At 38.0% G+C, this 24,092-nt stretch overlaps 1 protein-coding gene across 2 annotated transcripts in view; it reads right to left on the bottom strand.

Moving 5' to 3' along the window:
- The window catches only part of SLC9A6 (solute carrier family 9 member A6), a 70,140-nt gene that overhangs the window by 12,391 nt on the left and 33,657 nt on the right, over window positions 1-24,092 (bottom strand). For both annotated transcript variants that reach the window (XM_057495745.1, XM_036919145.2), the window contains exons 10-15: window positions 20,939-21,052; window positions 15,916-16,027; window positions 14,825-14,978; window positions 9,390-9,420; window positions 7,068-7,147; window positions 1,858-1,963 (exon numbers count right to left, since the gene is read on the bottom strand). In XM_057495745.1, the coding sequence (XP_057351728.1) occupies window positions 1,858-1,963; window positions 7,068-7,147; window positions 9,390-9,420; window positions 14,825-14,978; window positions 15,916-16,027; window positions 20,939-21,052 (597 nt within the window). The remainder of the gene's footprint in view (window positions 1-1,857; window positions 1,964-7,067; window positions 7,148-9,389; window positions 9,421-14,824; window positions 14,979-15,915; window positions 16,028-20,938; window positions 21,053-24,092) is intronic.

Below are 24,092 nucleotides of genomic sequence, written 5' to 3'. Positions count from 1 at the left end.
CTCCTGAATATAAACATGAGCAACCTTTTCCTGAACGCATATACTCAGGCAAAGGAAACAAAGCAAAAATGAACAAATGGGACTACATCAAGCTAAAAGGCTACTGTACAGTAAAGGACACCATCAGCAGAACAAAAAGGCATCCTACAGTATGGGAGAATATAGTTGTAAACGACATATCTGACAAGGGGTTAACATGCAAATTATATAAAGAACTCATATACCTCAACAACCAAAAAGCAAGTAACCTGATTAAAAATTGGGTGGAGGATTTGAAGAGAGAATTCTCCAAAGAAGAAATTCAGATGGCCAAGAGGCACATGAAAAGATGTTCCACATCGCTAATTATCAGGGAAATGCAAATTAAAACCACAATGAGATATCACCTCACACCAGTAAGGATGGCCAGCATCGAAAAGACTAAAAACAACAAATGCTGGCGAGGTTGCAGAGAATGGGGAACCCTCCTACATTGCTGGAGAGAATGTAAATTAGTTCAACCATTGTATAAAGCAGTATGGAGGTTCCTCAAAAAACTAAAAATTGAAATACCATTTGACCCAGGAATCCCACTCCTTGGAATTTACCCAAAGAATACAACTTCTCAGACTCAAAAAGACATATGCACCCCTATGTTTATTGCAGCACTATTTACAATAGCCAAGATATGGAAGCAACCTAAGTGTCCATCAGTAGATGAATGAATAAAGAAGAAGTGGTACATATACACAATGGAATACTATTCAACCATAAGAAACAAATCCTACCATTTGCAACAACATGGATGGAGCTGGAGAGTACTATGCTCATTGAAATAAGCCAGGCAGATAAAGACAAGTACCAAATGATTTCTTTCACTGTGGAGTATAACAATGAAGCATAACTGGAGGAACAAAATAGCAGCAGACTCAGACTCCAGGAACGGAGTAGCGGTTTCCAAAGGGGTGGGGTGGGGGAGGGCAGGTGGGGAGGGAGGGAGAAGGGGATTGTGGGGTATCATGATTGGTGCACATGGTGTGTGTGGGGTCATGGGGAAGACAGTGTAGCTCAGAGAAGACAAATAGGGACTCTGTGGCATCTTACCACACTGATGGACAGTGACTGCAATGGGGTATGGGGAGTGACTCGATAATATGGGTGAATGTAGTAACCACATTGTTTTTTTAATGTGAAACCTTCATAAGAGTGTATATCAATAATACCTTAATCAAAAAGTTGTATAAAAATTAAATAAAATTAGAAGGAAAAAAAAGATGTTCATACTTTAAAATAAAGGCTGGTTAGCATTAGTCATTCCTTTCTTTGTTGCCATACTTGCTGAATCACCAATCATATGTTGTGGAAAAGGAAAAAAATATGGAATCTAGATTATATCTAGATAGGCCCATGCCACCCAGCAACATGAAACACAGGTAGATAAATTTTCCCTAATATCCAAAAGTCAGTAGGTGTGAACTAAATGACCACCTGTTGTACTTTAGGGGCATCAAATATTGTTTTATTAAACCCCTCAGCATCACTGTGACAACCCTAGTTTATAGATTAAAATACATGCATTTAGTTCTGAGCTCATGCCACAAACCACAAATAAATGAAAACCAGCATGGAAATAGGATTAGTTATTAAAATCACTGACAGTAAGATGAGGTACCAGTCTACATGTTTTCAAATGATGCTTCAAAAGCTGTGAATTATATTTTCAGATTTCAGTGTATTTTCTGGCTAAGCAAAATATGCTTATATTCCCTCTCATGGATTTTATACCTTAAAGGCAAGCCAAACCAAACCAGTAAACACATCTAAACCAGATAAATTTAACTTAATGAAAACCTTAGATTTTGGATAAAACCGACTTACCTCATAAGCCTGGGGGCTTGTCAGGCACCTCGCAATGGGTCCACAGCAGGCAGGGAGTGTTGTTGTGAGAGGAGGCCCACTGTGTGTCAGCAGGGGCTTCAGATAGCTGTACTGGTTAAGGAAGAGGTGCGTTCCTTTCTTCACAAATTTAAAAGAACAACTTATTTGGTAAGAACTGCAGTCACTGTGTGCATCTCTCTTCAGAGGACAACAAACGGCTTTCACATATGTTGTCTCATTTCATTACCACCTTATGTACATACAGCAAAGGGAGATTTTGTTACGATCTCTATTACACACATATGGAAACTGAGGCACACAGAAGTCAGTGATCCACCTGAAGTCACACAATTAAGTAAAGGGAGGACCAAGGCTCAAATCCAGATTGATTTGATACCAAATCCTGTGCCCTTTGTAACATACTATCTTTCTGATTTTACTGAAACCAAAAGGAAGACAAAATCACTCTTGATTTAGCACTGAAGGAGATACAGAAGTAGTAGAGAATGGTAACAGTCAGAAAAGAGATTAAACATTCTGGTAGTAGAATACAGTTATAAAAATGGTTTCAATCATTTATTATGGATTCAGCTGGCCAGTTAAAACTTCAGTATCAAAGGAAACTGAATTACGTATCATGAGTTCCACTATAATAGGCCCTCATTTCAGTACTCATTTATTCTCCAAAAAGTAAAAACAAATGCTATAATATATAGACACTTAGAAGGAAAAAAGAGGGAATCATAAGAAGTACAAAGAAAGGGAGAAAGAAACATACACACAATTCCCACTTTCAAAAATCAGACACAACTAAGGTTGTTCTCAATTAAAAATGAGGCAGTCAAGAGAAAAGATCATTAATTCCCACATTTATAAATTCTAAGTAAAGATTAAATAAAGTATGTTATATAAGTGCACTTACATACTTTATTTTTATATTTAATTTTATAAATACCTGGCCACACAAAATCACTGGAAACCTGGAATGATGAATTCTACTAGTGCATTAAGTACAGAAACTACAAGACCTTAGTCTACTGGTACTTCATAGGGTAGTACTGAAGCTAACAAGTCTTGGTGTTTAACTCTACATGAATAAATTCCTTAAAAACTCAAACTTTCCAAACATTGACAAAAGGGAAAAAAAACCCTGAATAGTCCTATATTGATTAAAGAAATTTAAAACCTTCTAATACAAAACACTCCAGGCCCAGGTGGCTTCACTGGTAAAATCTAGTATTTAAGGAAGAAATAATACCAATCCTCCAGGAAAGAGAAAAATTCTTCCTCACTCATTTTATAAAACCAGCATAACATTTTTATGGAAATTTAACAAAGACATTACAAGAAAAAAACCCCACAAACCAGCATCTCCCATGAAAATGGACACAAAAATCAGATACAGCTTATTAGTAAATTAAATCCCATGACATACATAAGGGATAACACAACATGACCAAGTGGGATTTGTTCTAGCAATGCAAGATTGGTTTAACATTCAAACAACCCATGAAAATTAGCACAACAGATTAAAAGAGAAAAAATAAACACATGGCTGTCTCAATTGATGCAGAAAAAGCATCTGATAATATTCAATACCTGTTCATGATAAAAACTCTCAGCAGACTAGAAACAGAAGAGAATATTCTTAACTTGATGAAGAGTATCTCAAAACCAAAGTTAAAATATTTAATGGTGAAATATTGAAAAATTTCCCCTTGAGGTCAGGAATAAGACAATAATCTCCACTATCATCACTTATACTCAACATGGTACTGGAGAGGTTCAGCCAGTGTAACAAGATATGAAAAAGAAACTCAAGGCATTAGAAATGAAAAATTAAAGGATTATTGTTCACTTGATTATATGTATAGAAAATCAAAGAGAATCTACAAACTATTAGAAAAAGTAAATGAGCTTTACAAGATCGCTGGATACAAAGCCAATATATAAAAATCCAATTGTATATCTATATAAAAGCAAACAAGTAGAAAATAAAATAAATAATTTGCAATAGCATAAAAAATATCAAATATTCAGGATAAGTATAATGAAAGAGGTGCAAGACTTCTTACTGAAAACTATAAAACATTAATAGAGAAAGACCTAAATAAATAGAGAAATATACTGTGTTCATGGATTGGAATATTCAATATTGTTAAGATGACAGTTCTCTCTAAATTCATAAACAGATTTAATAAAAACACAATAAAATTGCCGGTGGGTTGTGTGTATGTCTGTGTGTGCATGTATGGAAAATGACAAGCTGTTTCTAAAATTTACATGAAAATGCAATGAACCTAAAATAGCCAAGGCAATATTCAAGAATTTCCCCTCTTCTGAACCCCTAAACCTGTAGGATTTCCCTTATTGGATAGCTAGACTTATTATAAGGTACAATAATTAAGAGAGTGTGGTACTGATGTAAAAATAGACAAACAGAAGAGTCCAGAAACAGACCTCCACTTATATGGCCAAGTGATTTACAACAAAGGCCCCAGTACAGTTCAGTGGGGTAAGGATGGCATTTTCAACAAATGGTGCTGGGTCAGTTGACTATTCATATGGAAAAAAGTAGGCTTTGACCCATGTCTCTACCATACACAAAAATTAATTTGTGGTGGATCCAAGACCTCAGTGTGTTAGCTGAAACACATTTTTAGAAGAAAACATAGGAAAATATCTTCATGACCTTCGGATATGAAATATTTTAAGACACCAAAAGCATTAATCAACCAAAAGAAAGGATTACTTAAATAAACTTCATTTTATTATGAATATGAAAATTCATTATTATTAAAATGAAGAATTTCTGTTCCTCAAAAGACAGGATTAAAAAAATGAAAAGGCAAGTTACAGATTGGGAGAAGATATTCACAGTATATATAAGCAACAAAGGGCCCAATTCAGGAATGCAGAAAGAACTACAAGTCAATAAGGAGACAAGAAAACTCAATTAAATAATGGGCAAAAGAACTGAATAGACACATTCTGTAAAAGAGGATATCCATCCAAATGGCAAAAAAAATACATGAAAGGATGCTTGACCTCACTGGTCATCAGAGAAATTCAAATTAAACCACCTAAGATATCAGTACCCATTTAGCCCATCAAAATGGCTAAAATTTAAAAGACTGACAAATACCAAATTTTGGTGTAGATGTGTAACAACGGGAACTCCCTGAACTTGCTGAAGGGGATGTAAATTGGTTACAACCACTCTGGAAAACTGGTTGGCAAAATCTACTAAAGCTAAACATACACTTGCCCTAAATGCCACTCCTAGGTATATACCCAAAAGAAAAAGAAATGAGTGTCTGTGTTCACCAAAAGATGTATATATGAATGTTGAGTTTTGTTTGTAATAGTCATAAGCTGGAAACAACCCAAATGTTTATCAACAGTAGAATTACTGAAAAACCAAACAAACCCCTATAGTATATTCCTACTATGGAACACTACACAGCAATGAAAAGAATGAATAACTGGTACAGGCCACTACATGGATAAATTACACAATGTTGAATGAAAGAAGCAAGACATAAAATAGTACATAATATAGGATTCCATTTTTCTGAAGATCAAAAACAGGTAAAAGTAATCAATGTGCTAGAAATCAGAGTGGTGGTCGCCCTTTCAGGGAGTAAGGAAGGCATTGCTGACTGTATGGGAACACAGAGCACATTCTGGGGTGCTGGAAATGTCCTATGTATCTTTATATGGTAGCAGGCACACAGTTGTAGACATAGGTCAAAATTAAGCTGTACATTTAATTTTTGTGTACATTACTGTACTTAAGTTTTATATCAATTATCACAATCTGGCTACACAAAGGAACTGAAATGTAGAATGATGAATGATTAATTCTACTAGAACACTGGGTATTAAAATGACCAGGCCTTGGCTTAATAGTACTTAATATGGTAGTACTGAGTTAAACAAATCTTGGTGTTTACTTCTATAAGAATATACAGAAAAATAAGCTAATGTTTTATTCTTTCTTTACATTAGGATCATTTAATTGTTTTGTATTATGCAGAAAATGTACAAAACATTTCATGCAGGAAACACTAAACAACTTTTGTTTAATCAGAGAGATGAAAAAGCCCCAAGAGATATGGCAGTGGCTTACACCCAAAATGCTGATAAGGGAGCCAAAAGTAATGACATAATCATTAAAAAATGTTAAAGAGCCAGGATCTCTCTCTCTAATGGGAGTCTTAATACCACAGATATGTTTGCATTCTTGTTTCCATACAATTATTTAATTTTGAACACTTGCAAAAAGTGAATGTAAAAATCTAGCAAACATAATATAGTAACTAGTAGCTTCTAATGATAAGTGTCAAGTGCATTTTTCTTAAGTATGGAAGACTTTGATCAGGATGTCAGGATGTCAAAAGCAAGGAAAAAAATTTTTTTACATGGTTGTCCCAAATTTAATTCAGTGGAACATAAACCAAGTTCTGATTCATTTATTGATAAGTCTCAGCCCAAGAGAACTCCATGGTCCCTTTTTCTACTTCAATTTTCAAATAAACTAATGTGAATAAGTAGAGAGTGATAGAATGTTTTCTAAAAGGCATGATTTAAACAGGTTATGGGATAAAACAGGACCCAATGTGTAGCTACAAAGAAGACTGTTACAATAGGAAGAGAAAGAAACTTGGTAGACCATGAAACACTGGCATTCTGAATGGAGAGGAGAATCTCTGTTTTTGGAAAGGTCAGAGAAAAAAGCCGTATCACTGACTATCTAACACTACTGCATTTTATTCTTATTCTCAGGCTTTTTCCTAAGGCAGCCTCTCCTCTTTTACCCCAGCAAATACACTGACAAGAACCCAAAGTTCATGTCAGAGCTGAGATGAACCAGATTGTAGGATTCACTAAATTAGCTAAAGAGCAATAAATATTAGTTTGCTCAATAAATAAACCTATACATCAAAGAAAGTCTATCACAAGGGCTCCTGAGTCCCTTCACACAGCCAGCATCTGCACTAACCAGTCCCTACTGGTATCATTGGTTTTCAGGGGAACTCATTTGTGTGTGTCCCTTTAATCACCTTCTCCACTACATCAAAGGGGAATGGGAAGACCAAAGGCAGGTTTTATATTCCACTTCAGGACGGGCATGGTCAGAACAGTTGTTCCATTAAACTGAAATCATCTGTGTCCATACTACCATTTTCCCCCTCAATAAAGGATACTTATGATCAAAGTTGTACCATATCCGGAAAAGCCAGGCACTCTCTGCTTTGGTAGTTCTTCTTTCATTTTCAGGAATACCCTGCAAACAGATAATAAAGAAATCAATATATACACAAAGATGAAAACATATCTATTTAGAGTCATTTCTTTGTAGACTCAGAAATATAGCCTACTTCATATAAGACACATTCTAACATGGGTTATCATTAGACATTTAACAGCTTGTATATTGCAGCTTTGGAATAAAAAATTGAAATGTTTTTTTCTGAACATTTACTCAGGCTGCTTGGTGATTTATGAGTCTACCGTCATTTAGAAAATCAATGTGGGATAATTCACCCCTTAAATCTGGAGGACTTACACCCACAATGTGAATTTTATCTTAAGTAGAAAACATCATATCAACATCCCTATCTCTGGGAGTTGTCATGGGTCCCAAAAGTAACTGGTATTTTCAAAGTTGCTACCATGTTCTTAGAACACCAGCAAAATGAAAGCAGATAAGGAACGTCCATGATAAGCTTGGCTGGCAGGAAGGGAAAACTAACATAGCAAGCAGGACTCTTCTAAAATAGCTTCCAAAAACATAAGCTGAGCTCTCATTTGTAATATGGTTTAGTCAGTTATGGGGCAGTTAGGTAATCTGGTTTGTCTCAGCTCTGACTTGAACCGATGGGCAAGCCCCTTTCCCTCTCTGGGCCTGAATTTCTTCATGTATACAACGTGAGGGTTAGAGACTCTCAAAGGTCTTTCTAGCCCAGATGTTCTCTAGTTCCATGATTTTCTAAGAGCACAGAGTTTGGATTCTGGGTTTTAGTTCCTTTCTATCCTTCCTGATCCTCAAAATAAGTGAATCTTCCACAGCATGTATCAAAACATACACAATATAAAAATGTTTGAGAACACTGTATGGGTTTAGAAGAGCTGAAAACCCCCTGTAATTCCTTTCACAGCAGTAGGCATAGATAGGTTTGTGTATCTCCACTTTTTGAAAAGCAATTTATCTATAAATGTCATGATTCCCTTACCACACAAACACCTGTACACTCAAGCCCCACATGCTCCATAGTTACTGTAATGTTCCTCTGTGCTTCCCAGTGGACAATTGCATTACTAAGTAAACAATATAGCAAACCAAGATATCCACAGGGTTTTGAGGGCCAGGGAATAATGTTATTTTTCTTCTGTATGTCACAGTTGGTACTCATCTAACTGGTTCTCCCCCATCACTCCATTTCTCCTCTGTGGTGACATACAGACAGTGATCAAGCATTTGTCTGGTGAGCTGTATGACAACCTTATTCTTGTTTGGACACAGAGGTGGAGGCACTGGGAAGCCATTATCCCTTGGGAACTACCCCAGAAGCTCAGCATCATGGGGATTTATCCTGCCCAGTTTATACGAGTATTTCAAGCCCATGAAACTATAAGGTTCTGACCACAAGAGAGTCAAGTAATCACTATATCATATACACACTCATCACTCAACAGCTAACAAAATTAGTGTTTAGGAAACAAATCTGATAAATGTTTTTTTTAACCACACCCTGAACACCAGTAGACAAGAGCTTGTTTCAGACAAGAAAAGAGTTGTGTTTTGAAAGAGATGCTTTCTATCTTCAAAAACCTAGTTTCTGTGATTTCCCAAAAATGACAAAAGAGTCATTTTTCAGGGGTGCTCAGAAATCATTAAAAAGCAGATGGAAAATACCAGAAAAGAGTGATCAGTCTAGAGAGGGCACCAAGTTACATTGCACACAGTCTAAAAGGCTCAGGTTCAGAGGAACAACTGAAAAAATGACACAAGGAAGTGAGCAAGGAAAAGTGGGCAAGGCTGAGGGATAGGGTAAGAAAGTCTTCCCTGGAACAGACAGGGAAGACTGGCTGAAGATTCCAAAGCTTCTAGGCAGTTCTCAAGGGCAACTGCTGGTCATCCAATTTGAAAGTTTCACAGGAAGAGCCGCTGGAGTGGGATTTACATCAGAGACAAGCTTTCATGCGCAAACCAAAGTGGAAAAAGGCTCTCTGTGCCAGAGCAGTCACTTGAAAACCCAGGAGTACATAAGGGACTGTTCTCCTCTGTGGCCAAAACCCAGGTTGGCCCACAGATATGAGAACTGTCACCCTTGATAACCACATGCTGTCTAAAATTTGGTTTTGTCTCCATCGAGCAGTGAGAAAAGCCAGGAATGATGTCAGTTAAAAGCTGATGAAACAGGACAAGATCTAAATAATAGTGACAAGTTGACAGTAGATTATTTTCTTTCCAAACGACTGCACATTTGACAGAAATGCTAGAGACAACACAAATACATATTTACCAAATGTTCTTGGTCCGAATCAACACCAACCCTAAAGGAGAAACACAAAAGGCAATGAGAACTTGGAGCCAAATGAAGGTCTATTCACATATGTACACTGCCAGGCAACTACTTTTCTCAACATAGAAGTTACAGAATGGTTAATATTTTCTTGCTTCTCTGTGGTTGGTGATATAGATTTTTGGCTCCTGCCACTTCCTCAGCAACAGCTTGGTTCCTAAGGCTAGCAGGGTCTATTAATGATTCTCTTCCTGCAATCCCACTTAACAGTTTCAGAAACACAACATTTTCTTTGAATATAAGTCCACTATAAGCAGGGTCAGGGAAAGCAGCATTGCTCCAGTTGCTGAATAAGAACTACTGGGTAGTTCCAGAACCAAGGCTGGCACAGTGCAGTTCCACAAGGGAGGAGTATGTTTTCAAACCTCTCAGCTCACATGGCAACATTCTGTTATGATGACTGAAAAAAGGGTCCAATGACAGTGTTTTTCATAGCCTAATGGAGAGACATTACCTTTGCTTCTTCATAATTGTTTTTTATCTGCTTAAAATTCCTGCTTTCTGTGTCCTGGGAACAGTTTCATTATGAAGAAGTGCTCTTTGTATCCTCTCTATCTCCTCAACATGAGCACTCTCTGATTGTTAATTCTTCTCTAAACTGTTTCTCTGATCTCTCCTTTCCAGTTCAACTCATGGGGTCTGCAGCAGTTGGCTGTAAGGTTTTCCAGCTGCCAGGCTCTCCCCTTGAGTGAGCTGTCTAATGCACAGAACTCACTGGGTATGCCCTTGACCAAAGACTCTGAGAGTGGCTTATAACCCAGAAGGTCAAGTCTAAAGTCCTTCGTGTGGCATTCAAGACTCTACAACTAGCAACCCCTGCCACTCCAACCTACCTTTCTACCCCTATTTCTCCTCATTCTCTTCTCCATACCCTGTATTAGCCATACCTGTCTATACCTTTCCCCAAATCCCTGTCCTCTCTTGGGCCTCCATGCTTTTGCTCAAGCTGTTCCTCTATCTGAAGTGCACTAGTCCCTCATTTTTTTTACTCCTTTTTTGCATTCCAAATGCACCATTCTATGACTCTTGCCCCCCGAGGCAGAATCATTTTTTTCCTGTGCTTTTACAGCACTTTCTAGATTCCTGTATTATAATACTTAGCTGTCAGTTATAGTTATTTACCTGTCAGTCTCCCCAGAAAGACTGTGAACTCCTTGAAGGTAAAGGCCATGTCTCAATTCATCTCTGTATCCCCAGAGTCTAGCACAGTACCTAACACACAATAGGTGCTCAAATGTTTATCAATTAGTCACTACTACAGACAACACAGAAAAAAGTGCGAGAAGCTGTAGCAGTAGCATCCCAGAATACAAGTAACACCTAAGGAAGAAAAATGATGCAAGAGCTCATCTGGAAGGCAAGTGAATCATGATCAAGGATCTGAAAACAGATGGTCATGACCAGATTCATAATTCAAAGACAGGCTTATTTCTTCTTTGTTAAAATGGCAGAAGCTGTTTAATATCTTCTTACCATATTAAACTCTAACCACTTTTGTGCATCTAAAGTGACATCTAGTGGTCTTGGTGATAGCACATTTTAATACTGAGAATATTACCAATTCAATGTAATAAACATTTATAGAGCACTTATTATCTGCCAGGCACTGTGCTAGGCACAGGGCATAGACATGAATTAGACGTGGCCCCTGACCTCAAGGAGCTCACAGACTAGTCGGGGGAAACAGACTACTAGAGCATAATCCCGAAGGACTTCACAATCGGGGAGAGCTGGGTTCCAATCTGGCTTCAGCTCCTTTCTAGCCTGTGAGCTTAGTCAAGTAATGCAGTCCCAAGAACCACAATTTTTCACCTGGAAAATGGGGATATCCACAAGAGTTGCTGCACGGATTAAATGAGAAAATGTATCTAAAGATTTTAAAAGAGTGCCTGACACATCATTAACACTCACTAAATGGTAGTTCTTATAACCATATTATTAAAAGTTTGATTGAAATAAGTTCTGTAATCAAGATACCCAATGCTGAGCAAATAGAAATGTGGTTCCAATAGAAAAGAAGACAAAAAGGAGGAGGCATTTGAGCCATGTCATTTCCTGAGAGTGAAAAAGAATTCCAGGCAGAGGAAAGAGTATGAGCAAAGGTTTGGACACAGAGAAGTGCAAAGTGTGTGTGGTAAATGACAGGGAGCCAAATGTGATGGTCACAAACTGTGTGATAGGATGGAGTAGTAGCTGACCAGCTGGCTCTGAGCATCTGCTGTCCACACAACTGGAACAATCCTTTCTTTCACACTGTAAAATTGATCATGTCACTCCCTTGTTTTAAAATCCTGTAAGATTTCTAACTGGATTTTAAAGTCCAAACTCCCTACCAGAGCCTACAAGACCCACAGGCCACATCTGGTGCACCTGGTGTCTTTGTAAATAAAGTCTTGTTGGCACATTGCCACATCAACTGATTTATGTATTGTCTATGGCTGCTTTCATGATAGAGCTGAGTAGTTGAGACAGAGACATATGACCTGCAAAGCCTAAAATATTTACCATCTGGCCTTTACAGGACATGTTTGTCAACCTCTGCCTACATGGTCTTGCCCACTTAATTTCCTACTTACTTTCCATCACTAAACTCCAGCTATGTGGGCTTTTTTCCTGTTCATTAAACAGGCTAAGTCTGTTCCTACCTCAGGGCGTTTGCACTGCTTTCCCTTCTGCCAGGACTGCTCTTCTTCCTGCTCACTTTTTAACTGGCAACATCTTATCACTCATGTGCACTGAGCTCAAATGCAACCTGAGAGAACTTTCCTGACCACAGCCTATAAAACACTACTCCCCTCCCCACTATCACAGTACCTTGTCTATCGTCATAGCATTTAATATCATCTAAAATTGTCACCATCACTCATTTACTAGTTTACTGTCTGTCTTCTCCCCCTGGAGTGCAGACTTTATGAGGGCAGGGACCTTTTCCATCTCGTCACTACCAGTGCACCTCCCAAGAGCAGGGCCTCCTGACCTTCCGTCACTGACATCTGGCCCAGACGGCTCTGCCATGGGGGCTGCTCTGTGCACTGTAGGGCATTTACCAGCATCCTTGGCCTCCACCCACTAGAGGCCAGCAGCAGCCTCCTCTTTTTGATTGTGACAATCAGAAATGTCTCCAGACACTGCCAAAATCACCCCCAGTTGAGAACTACTAAGTTAAAGCTTAAAACAGTGGCTGGCACAGAGAAGACATGTAGTGAATCTACAGCATCTTACTACGCTGATGGACAGTGACTATAATGGGGGTTGTGGGGGGAACTTGGTGAAGGGGGAACCTAGTAAATATAATGTTCCTCATGTAATTGTAGATTAATGATACCAAAAAAAACAGTGGTTGGCACATGGTTGGTGCTCAATCAGTACTTACCAAATGAATGAATAAAAGGCACATTTGAAATGCTGTGCTAAAAGCTTTATAGACATTAGTTCACTGAATCCTTAAAACAACCCTAAGTGGTAGATATATCTCACACACACATTACAACTGAGGAAACTGAGGCTTAAAAAGGTTAAAGAATGTGCCCAAGATCACAGAATTGGTAAATGAAAGAGAAAGAGCTCAAAGTCAAGTCTAAGTCTGCTTGAACCCTAAACCTTAAAGACTTACCAGTATTCTCAAAATTGTACTAGACAAATTTGCGGGGAGGAATGAGAAACTTAAAATCCACAGTTTGCAGAGACCAAAAAACCCCACACCAACAACAATTAGCCTAAGACTTTAAGGCAACGCATATAATTAAGTGCCTAACTATGCTACAGGACAGGCAAGGTGGGGCCAAAGAGCTTGCAGAGCTGGTAAGGTGGGTTCCACTTTATGTGAATAGGTGGGGTTTGGAGGTGCTGGTAGGCATGGGTATTCCTTTCTTTGTTAAGAGAACTGATTCTACTTAAACACTGAGACTCCACTGAAGACTATTATTTTTCCTAAATTATCTTACATTTAATTTTATTCTTCTTAGTAGAGTAAGGAAGAATCATTTACAAGCTCTTGAGGAAAGAAAGGAATTTAATCTTTCCAAAATTTAACACCCTCATTTCTTTATGCATCACAGTCTAAGAGAAATTAGGTGAGACCAGAGGCTCCTTTGTCTACCATTTAGTTCTCTGTATGACCTTGAACAACTTAGAAACTTTTTAAGCTTTTACTTCCTCACTTTTAAAATGGAGCTATTGTGATTAGATAAATATGTAAAATGCACTTAGCAGAATGCCTGGCACACAGCCGGTGCTCAACAAATGCCAGGTCTTCCCTGACCTAATAATAATCGGGGTTATAAGAACATTATTTCCATGTATATTTGACTATATACAATAACAGCACAGAAACTGTAAGAAAGGGATTTGAATAGTAAAGAGAAATAAAGACAATAATAACATTCAAAGTGTGACTCCGGGCTGGCTTGTCTTTAGAATGTTAAAAGTAAGGCATAATAAATGGGAAAAAAAGGAGAACAGCTTCTATCAAATGTGAAATACTGTTTTCTCTAATGAACCCTACACATTCTGTAAGCTCAGAAAATCTTTTAAGGTTTATGAACTTTCAGTCAAACACAGAACTAAAATCTACAAAGGCTTTAGCAACATAGGATACTGTATCCATGGAAACAATGAAGAACTCTTGAGATACAAGGACACTTTCACATTGAATACATTAGTATGTATTTAAAACTAGGACCTCACAATCTTGGCAGTGGATTGTCAGGTTAGAAGCGGTGCTGATTATATAGTTGAGAAAGAATGATACTATCAAATATTGATTAGGGTTGGAATAAACTGGACTATCTCATATGCTGTAGATAGAAGAAAAACTTTTGATCTGATTTGGTATGGATCAAGAGCTTTAAATATATGCATATCCTTTAACCAAGCAATTCCAGTTCTAGGAATGCACCCTATGGTAATAATCAAACATGTGCGCAGTAGTATTTGCACTTATGAATGTTCACAATGTTAATGGTAATACTAATAGCAAAATCCTCAAACGTTAATGGGAATAGCGAGATCCTAGAAACAATGCAAAAGTCCAATGATAGGGATTTGGGTAAATAAATTATGAGATATGGAACCATTAAAATTATTATGTAAATATATCTACTAACAAATGTTCATGCTATATCACATTTAAAAATCAGTTTACAAGAGTACCTGTAGCATTGCCCCCTTTTTGTTAAAAATATACATAATGCGTAGTAAGAGGTGTGGAAAGACATCCCTCAAAGTGGTAACAATGGTTTTTATTTTTCTTTTGTATATTTTCCATTTTTTCTGTACCATGTTATATACTTTTTGAAATGGAAAAAAATGAAACATTACATATTTGCCAAAGCTTAAAATTTTCTCATGATTAAAAGAAACCAGGCACTACCTACCTTATATGCAGGCATGACAGCATGGCAGTGGTGCCACCACCAAACACCCACACAGTAAAAAACACAATCAGAAGTGTGGTGCTAAACATCATTTGCCGTGCATAAGTGGCAGTATCTCGAATGGCCAAGGCAAATGCCATTGCACCACGAAGGCCTACGAGGGAATGGAAGAGGTATCTTCAATAACTCATTACCAATGTGAGCTTCATAAATCCAGAGAAATAAGGCACTTTCTAAACACTTAGAAGCATGTGGACAAATACATTCTACTGACAATATAAGTATATACAAATAGAGAATTAGAACAAGATACTGACATGAACTGATCTTTTAACAATGTTTTGAAATTATGTTTAAATTTACATGCAGTAAAATTCACTCTTTTTGGTGTGCAGGTCCATGAGTTTTGACAAATGCATAGAAGTGTGCGACCACTACCACAACCAAGACACAGAATAGTTTCATCATCCCCCAAATTCCTTTGTGCTGCCTCTTTTTGGTCCAACTTCTCTGTCACCCTGCCAAACCCTTGGCAACCACTTATCTGCTCTCTATTGCTATGTTTTTGTCTTTGTGTGACTGTCATATAAATGGGATTGTGCAGTATGTAAGCTTTTGACACTAGCTTCTTTCACTTAGCACAATGCCTCTGAAGTTTCTCCCTGTTGCTGTATCAATAGTTTGTTCTTCGTAGCGCTAAGCAGTACTCCATAGCTTGGACGTACAAACCACAGTTTGCTTATTCATTCACCCACTGGAAGAAAGATAATTGGGCTACTTCCAGGTTTTGACAATTATGAATAGAATTGCCATGAACATTCATACCAGTTTTTATATGAAAATGCATTAATTTTTATCTTCTCTACTATGGGTGACATGTTTCTGAACTGGGAATTTGGAACCAAAACATGAAAAAATTCCCATAGTAGGGAATGGGACACTATAAAAAGAATTTTCTATTGGAGGTTGCAACTTCAATGTTTAAGGGAGTTGTATATTACCAGCATATCATTTTCACTTAAAATCAAGCTGGCATAAGTGTTATGAGTGGGTTTTTGGTGTGAGCAAAGACAGGGAAAGTTATAACTTACCAGCAAACATCATCATGTGTTGAAAATTTGATCCAATCTTACTTCTTCTACCCAAATTAAGTAAAAGGGACAAAGGGTAAATATTGGCAGCTCTTCCCAAGAAAATAGCAATCTAAAATTAATAGGTTAAGGATAAGTTTTTACTATTAATAATATTCAGACTACACATTCAAGATGGTGAAAGACTATCTTAGGGCGCTTGTTTGCAACACACATTCCTTTGATTCTGCTAATACAGCACCATCCAATAGAACGTTCAGCCACAACAGAAATGTTCTATATCTGCACTGTTCAACATGGTGAGTGCCTGAAATGCAGCCAGTGTGACTGAGAAAATGCAATTTTAATTTTATTTCGTTTAAACTAATTTAAATTTAAATAATCACATGTGGTTAGCTGCTACCAAATTGGACAATACAAATCTAACACGTAGGAAATTCATTAGATGAATAGGAACATGTTTAAAGCAGATCTTCTTAGGTATAACCAAAAGATTATTGATATAACAGATTAATTCATTTTAGGTGCCACTGTTGGTAAGAGGAAGAGTAATACTGGTTAAATTTGCCCTTTCTTCCTCAGAACAAAGAAAAGGGGAGCTCAAATACCACATACAACTGAATTTCCTGCTAGCCCCAGGATGTTCCTCCAAGTCTATGCATCCAACCTACTTCAAAAGGAAGCCTTAAAGGGGATTCAGACTGGTTTTAACTAGAAACCAATTTCAGTCCTTTTTTTCCCACTTGACTGTCCACAGAGGCTCCTGCTTTACAATCACAATTTTTATTTCAGGGCTCACAATAGTTTCCACCTCATTTTCTGAAAGGAATATAAAGGAAAAGGTAAGATTAAAAACAAAACAAGGTAGGAGGAAATGGTGCTATCCTAAGTAACTTTGGAAATGGGTAGTATGTAAGACTGAAGGCAACAGGAACTGCACATACGTATTATATGCTTGTTGATAAAGTTGTTTCCCATGGAGTATTGGCTAACAATTCTGATACTGCTATGTATGCTGGAATGGAACAATTAAGTAAATGGATGGTGGATGGTGGGAGCCAGATTTCTCACTGCTGGAATGGGAGTTCACAGATCAGTAAGGGTAGGAGGCTAGAATGATATATCTGTGGTAATGGTTAGAGCTGGAAACATTGATATGTATTCACGTTTAGCTTAATAGAGATACAGATGGTTGAATACAGAAATATTTATTGACATATAAATATATATAGGAGTTAGTATATACATATATATTTCCTCCTTCTGTCAGCTGAGCCAGGACACTCCAGTAATACTGAACACACTTAGAGCCCAGATCTTCATTTCTAATACCATTCCCCCCAAAAAGGAAATAGGGTTCCTTGGAGAAATGGCTGATTCTAGAGCTGGGGCAGAACATACACAAGATGAGTCTGAAGCATCTTGTAGTTACACAAAGTAAGAAGTGCTCAAAAAAAAAAATTCCAAAAACACAATGATGGGGGTGTGGCAAAGGGACTCAGGAACCCACTGAAAGAGTTCCCAATGGCCAAACCTGTAACAGTTTGGGCAACGAAAATTTTTAAAGTACTACTGTATTATAACCTAAACATATAATAAATAGAATAGGTTATCAATGAGTCCATACTGATATGAATAAATGGCATAAAACAATAAATGGGGGAGAATAGCTAAATCTTCCATGCAAAAAATTCCAAATAATTTTGTAGATACTCTGTCCTTGAGGAGGGGGATCCTAACTCCCAACTCCCTATGTGGGGGGCTGTGGCTCTGACTCCCTTCCAAGCAGTACAATATAGAAAGGGGAAAAATGAGTAACTTCACAACTGAGTAATCTGACAAACACTATCTCAGCCAAGAGATTAAGGGTAATAGCAACATTTATTAACATGCTAGTAAGAATGTACTCTTGATATGATATGATGTGATGAGACAAGCACTTTACTTCTGAGGTCTTCTTCCCAAAGATCACACAACCCCAATCTAATCATGGGGAAAATATCAGACAAATTCCAATTGTGGGAAATTCTGTAAAATACCTGACTAGCACCTCCTCAAAACCATCAAGAGTCATCAAAAACAAGTCTGAGAAACTGTCACAGACAAGCAGAACCTAAGGAGGCAGTGACAACTAAATGAAATGGGGTGTCCTGGATGGGACTTTGGACCAGAAAAAGGACATTAGGGAAAAACTCTGAGAATCTGAATAAAGTATGAACCTCAGTTAATAATAATATATCAACATTGGTTCATTAATTGTGACACATGTATTATACTAATGTAGGATGTGAATAACAGGGGAACAACCTGGGTGTTGGGTATATGAGAACTTCCTGTATTATCTTCACAATTTTTCTGTATCTTTAAAACTATTCTAGAATACAAAGGTTATTAAAAACAGTGATCCCCTGGGAAAAAAAACAATAACAACAAAACATGTGGGCTAATAATGTGGCAGTGATTGCTAGTTATATCCCCAGTATCTATTCTTCTCTTCCTCTATAGTAGTAGACACTTTCCCCTCTCACCTCCAATTCTCATCTGAGTACACAGCCATCTAGATAAAGAATGTAATTCCCAGCCGCCCTGCAGTAGGTGTAACCAATGAATATTCAGCAGAAGTGATGTGTGAATATTTTGGGTATTGTGTCCTTATAGGGAATTGGCAAACACGGGGGAGAGCCACTTTTGATCCTAAGAACAAGGGCAATTCCCTAAGGATAGCTGCAAGAAGGCTGCTTGGGACCCTAATGACTTTGTGGAGCAGAGATGCCATACCAGTTCAGACTTTTACATGAGAAAGAAATAAACTTCTGTCTTGTTTGAACCTCTGATAATTTGGGTCACTGTCACATGAAACCAAACCTATATCCTAATTAATATAGCCAGCAAGACAACAAGTTTTTCCTGGTAAGAATCAATTTTCATGGTAGGATTTTGTAGTGAGGCACTTCAATTCCTAACAGACTCAGAAACCTATAGAGAATATTTAGCTTTGTTGCTGGGTAAGTACTGTGGATCAGCCACTGGACTGCTCAAAAATTTCTCAAAGACTAGCAGGACATGAAGTTAGGATCAGCCACTGGACTGCTCAAGAATTTCTCAAAGACTAGCAGGACATGAAGTTATTGATCTCATGGGAGTCTTCCAGCTAAGGTTCTTCTCTGCTTAATAGGGCTTTACCATTTTGCTTGAAGTTCATTCACGGAAGACTAAGACTGCAGAATGGTGTTTCAGTAGTACATTATTTTCTAACAAAGACCCTACTTAAAGTTTTAATTTTAAAACATCTATGTTAATCTCTTTGATCTTCATTCTGACGTGGTTTTCTAAAAGTATCTCTTTTGAAAATCACTAATTCAAACATCCCTCTCTCTGACCACAACCTCTCCTTCCATGTTTCTTGTTCATCTATCCCACTTGGATCATTCTTCCACGTCACTGGGACCTCCAGCCCAAAGATCCCTCTATTTGTCCCTCAGTCACTCCTCTCCCTTCTTCACTTTCCTTCTTAGCCACATCCTAATACTCTTCCCCAATACCCTACATTCACTTGCCCCTCTCTGTGTTTTCATTGCACTCACTTGACAAAATTCCAAACCTGGATGGACCCAACTATCTCTTCTCCATGCGTGTAGTTAAGTATTCCTGGGCAAAGTCATATAACAGAACAGATCAATTCTACTGTTAATATCTATTCCTCAAACTCAAAAGAGTCCCTAATACTGCTCAGCAATCCTACCACATTTCTTTGGTCAACTCACTCTCACACTCTCTGTAACAACTATTTCCAAACCTTCTCTTCAAAACTCCTATTACCTGTGGAAACCAGTCTCCAAGATGGTTCCCAATGATCTCTGCCTCCTAGTATTCATGCCTTTGTGTAGTCCCTGCTCACACTGTATCAGGGTCCATTTGTGTCACCAACAGAATTCAGCAGAAGGGATAACAGTTTATCACTTCCAAGACCAGGTTATAAAAGGCACTTCCCCTTCCATCTTGGTGCTCTCAGCTCACTCCCTCTAGGGGAAGCTATATTGTGAGTGGCCCCATGGAGAGGTCCATGTGTAAAAAAACTGAAGCCTCCAGCTAACAGCCCTGAGTGAGCTTAGGGTGGATTCTCCGGACCCAGCTCTGACCTGAGAGAAGGCAGTCCCAGCCTACTGCAACCCCATGAGAGAGCCTTGAACCAGAACTACCCAACTAAGCTTTTCCTGGATTCCTGGCCCTCAGTGTGTGTGTGATGTACTATATGTTTGTTGTTTTAAGCTGCTAAATTTTAGTGTAATTTGTTACACAGCAAATAACTGATAGGCCACCTGCTCCTACCTCGCTCTCAACAGATGATCTCACCTACTTTACAGATAAAAATAGAAACCATCAGAGAGAAGCTCCATCTTACAAACGTAACTTTCATCTCTACATACCCTATCCTCTCCTGAAACAATGATGGAGCTGTGCCTCCTCCCACCGAAGGCCAATCCCTCCCCACATGCTTTGGATTCCATCTCCTCCTGCCTTCTCATGAGGCTGGCCCTATTGATTACTCTCTTTCATATACTCAGTTTCTCCATTTCAACTGGGTTTTAAGACTCAATGAGGTGGGAGTCGGGTGGGGAGGAGAGATATTGAGAAAGAGAGGGTAAGGAACAGGGAGAAAAGGCAGTCTCCTTTAGCCTTTCATCCCCTTTCAACTAGTGGCATAGACTGTAAACTCTCCCCAGTATCTACTCTCTTTCTTCCCTTTAGTAATAGAGGACAAACAGTTTTATCTTTTAGGGTTGACTGAATGGTAGGAGACTTTTCTGTCACTTCAATCTGTCCATATTATTTGTGCAATGAACAAAATGAAAATAGAATAAATCACATAGAATACAAAAAAGAGTTGAAATCCTTATCTGTTTTACTCAGAGAAAAGTTTTATATATTTAATGTATTCTTACCAACCACCACTCCAGAAAACATTTGTGAATCTCAATCAATAAAAAAAAGTTTTCAAACTAGAACATATAGTAAAGGATACAAATGCTCCTACTACAAATGTTGGGTTAAAGACATGGTTCTGGAAGGTGAACAGTGTCAGTCCCATGTAGGAGAAGATGAAATTCTCTGCCAAGAAATTGAGAAGCTCAAACAACTGAAAACAAAATTTAAAAGATTAGTCCAGTAAATAAAATCATGTAATTTGAAAACATTAGTATTACTAAGATAATAAACCAAACACTTCCAATATTTAAATTTCATGAATATCCTCCAAAATATGTGATTCAGAGGGAAGCAAATGTAGAGATGACATTTCTAGTTCCACAGAACAAGCCAGAACTGTTGCTCCTTCACTGCCCCCAGTTTCCCTTCTCTAATCCCCATATTCAGTCATTTTTAGCCTCCTCTAAACCCTGTCAATTTTCTTTTGGATGTCCTTGTTGTCCCTGCTGCTGCCTTAGTCTAGCTTTCATCATTCCCACCCATAATGTTGCTTTTAAAAGGATCTTAACTGGTATCCCTGCCCCCCCCCCATCTTCCACACCCTCACCAGTGAATCTCTTTCAGTATGGCAGTTTTAAGACACTTCCCTCTTCACAGGCTCTAAGATCCAGTTCAAAGTCTTTTACCCTGACACAGAATGCTTCATGACAACTCTTGTATTGTTGCCTTGTCATGTGATTTCTCCTTTTACATGGGTCTTAGCCCTCATTTAGGGAGTTGGGACATACACATTATAGCCTTGAGCTCTGCACCACACCCGCCCCCTCCCAGTTTGCATCACTGTTTCGTGGTACCGACAGAGCAGGGGTATGAGATTGTTCAGTGAATGAATTCAAGGCCCTCCATAATTCATCTTCCCTCTGTCCATCATAATCATCTACCACTGCTCTTTAATGTAGGCCTTCTGCCCCAGAAAACAGGGTGGTGGTTAAGTAACAACAATGGGCTCAGCAGCAAAATGTCTTGGCTTGAATCCTGCTTTTCCTACTTGCCAGCTTTATGGCTTTGGGCAAGCTAATCTTTCTAAACCAGGGTTGCTTCATTACTGAAAAATGGGAATAAAAATGGAAATAAATAAGCATATGTTTAATTCGCTCCAAATGACTTAATATACTATTATTACTTACATAATGATAATAGCTAAACTTTATCCAGTTTTTACTATGTGCTCAATATTACACTAAGGACTTTATATGCATGATCTCATTTTGATCTTACAACTCCATGATGTAGGTACTATTATTATCCTCATTTTAAAGATGACAAAACAGAAGCACAGAGAAGTTATGTAACTTGCCCCCAGTCACACAGCCAGCAAGTAGTGGAACCAGCACTAGGAACAATACAGTGACTCCAGAGTCCCTGCTTTAATCCACAACACCATATGTCTACAAACTTTTCCTGTGAAGGGCCAGAGAGTAAATATTTGAGGCTTTATGGGCACATGGTCCCTGTCACAACCATTCAACTGCCAATAAAACTATAGATGGACACAGAAATCTGAATTTCAGAAACTTTCACATGTCACAAAATACTCTTCTCCTTTTGATTTGTTTCCAACCATTTAGAAATGTAAAAACCATCCTTAGCTCACAGACTTTGCTGGGAGGCCTGGCTGTTATTTGCCAACCACTGATCTACAGTTCACTATCTTCCATTTTGGAACCTCAGCTACCTTTTTATTCCTGACTTTACCAGTATTTTTTTCCCAAGGCTTTTCTGAATCCTTCCCATCTTTCTAGCCTCACCATTTCCTCTATGGTAGCTTTCCAGGTCCTTAAGCCTCAAGCCATGTCCCCACTTCCCTGGCCTCTTACATGACATATAATCTGAAATACACAATCTATAAGTTCTATGAGTCTGTTTTTTTATGTATAGAAGCTTCATTATCATCAACAAGACTGGAAATTCCTACTTTTTTTTAATGTTCCTCCCCACTGCCTAGAAAAATGCCAACCCCCACAGCTGATTTTCTTCTCTATACTTATTGAACCGAATTAATTCATAAAAGGGATCTATAACCCTAATGTAAATGCTTGGGGAAAAAAAGCCTAATCTCTTTTGAGAGGTTGGGAAAAAACATATAGGTCATACACTAAATTTGTGGCTCCACAAAGAAAGAAGAAAAGAAAAACTACCCTTGTTCCTGCGTTACCCTGGGTCCTTTCTAGGCTAATCTCACTGTGTACTAATCATTTGGCAAAATGTCAAACTTCTATTTCTCAATATAAAATATGCATTTATTTATATTCCACATATTACATATTGTTCACATATTTGTCCCATCTACCTCATGAGTCTAGAAAATGCTACACCTATTTCCTTTACAATTGCCTTCAGGTACCCTGCACAACTGATCACTCACTATCATATGGAGCCAAATCACTGATGTAGTTGTCATTCCTGGAAGCAAAGCAGGTTTCAAAGTGCCTGAAGGAAGATTGAAGGAAGTCAATCTGTATCACCCAGTAGATCTAGTCAGATCAGAAGTTAATCTTATGTATAGCACAAATAGTAGTTCTAGTCAGACCTGAGTGAGCCTCTAAAGCATTCCTCCTAAAAGCAAATAGATGAGGAAAACAAGGAAAGAAAGCTAGCTGACTGGTAATTGGAGCCACAATGATAGCCCCTGGCTAGTCTACTGAACTGCCTGTACCCTAAAAGCTTTTACCCTTTAACCTACCAATCCCATCTATTTCTGGAGTCAAGGGAAAAGGAGCTGAAATGAGTAGCATTGTTTTGAACAGTGCCAAGACTATTTTTCAGTAAAAAATGGCTTCTGAGAAGAACAATCCCAAATGAACAGTCTAAACTCCCAATTAATGAAACTATAAAAAGAAGAACAAATGAGGCCCAAAGTCAGTAGAAGGAGGGACACAATAAAGATTAGAGCAGAAATAAATAAAATTGAGAAGAATAAAACAATAGAAAGAAACAATGAAAGCAGGAGCTGGTTCTTCAAGAAAATAAACAAAATAGATAAACCCCTAGCTAGACTTATCAAGAAAAGAAGAGAGTCTACACACATAAACAGAATCAGAAATGAGAAAGGAAAAATCACTACAGACACCACAGAAATACAAAGAATTATGAGAGAATACTATGAAAAAGTATATGGAACAAACTGGATAACCTAGAAGAAATGGACAACTTTCTAGAAAAATACAACCTTCCAAGGCTGACCCAGGAAG

This window comes from Manis pentadactyla, chromosome X (assembly GCF_030020395.1).
Source record: "Manis pentadactyla isolate mManPen7 chromosome X, mManPen7.hap1, whole genome shotgun sequence".
NCBI classification, from domain to species: Eukaryota; Metazoa; Chordata; class Mammalia; order Pholidota; family Manidae; genus Manis; species Manis pentadactyla.
Note: the sequence above shows the minus strand (reverse complement) of the source record. Positions and strands in the feature narration are given on the sequence as shown.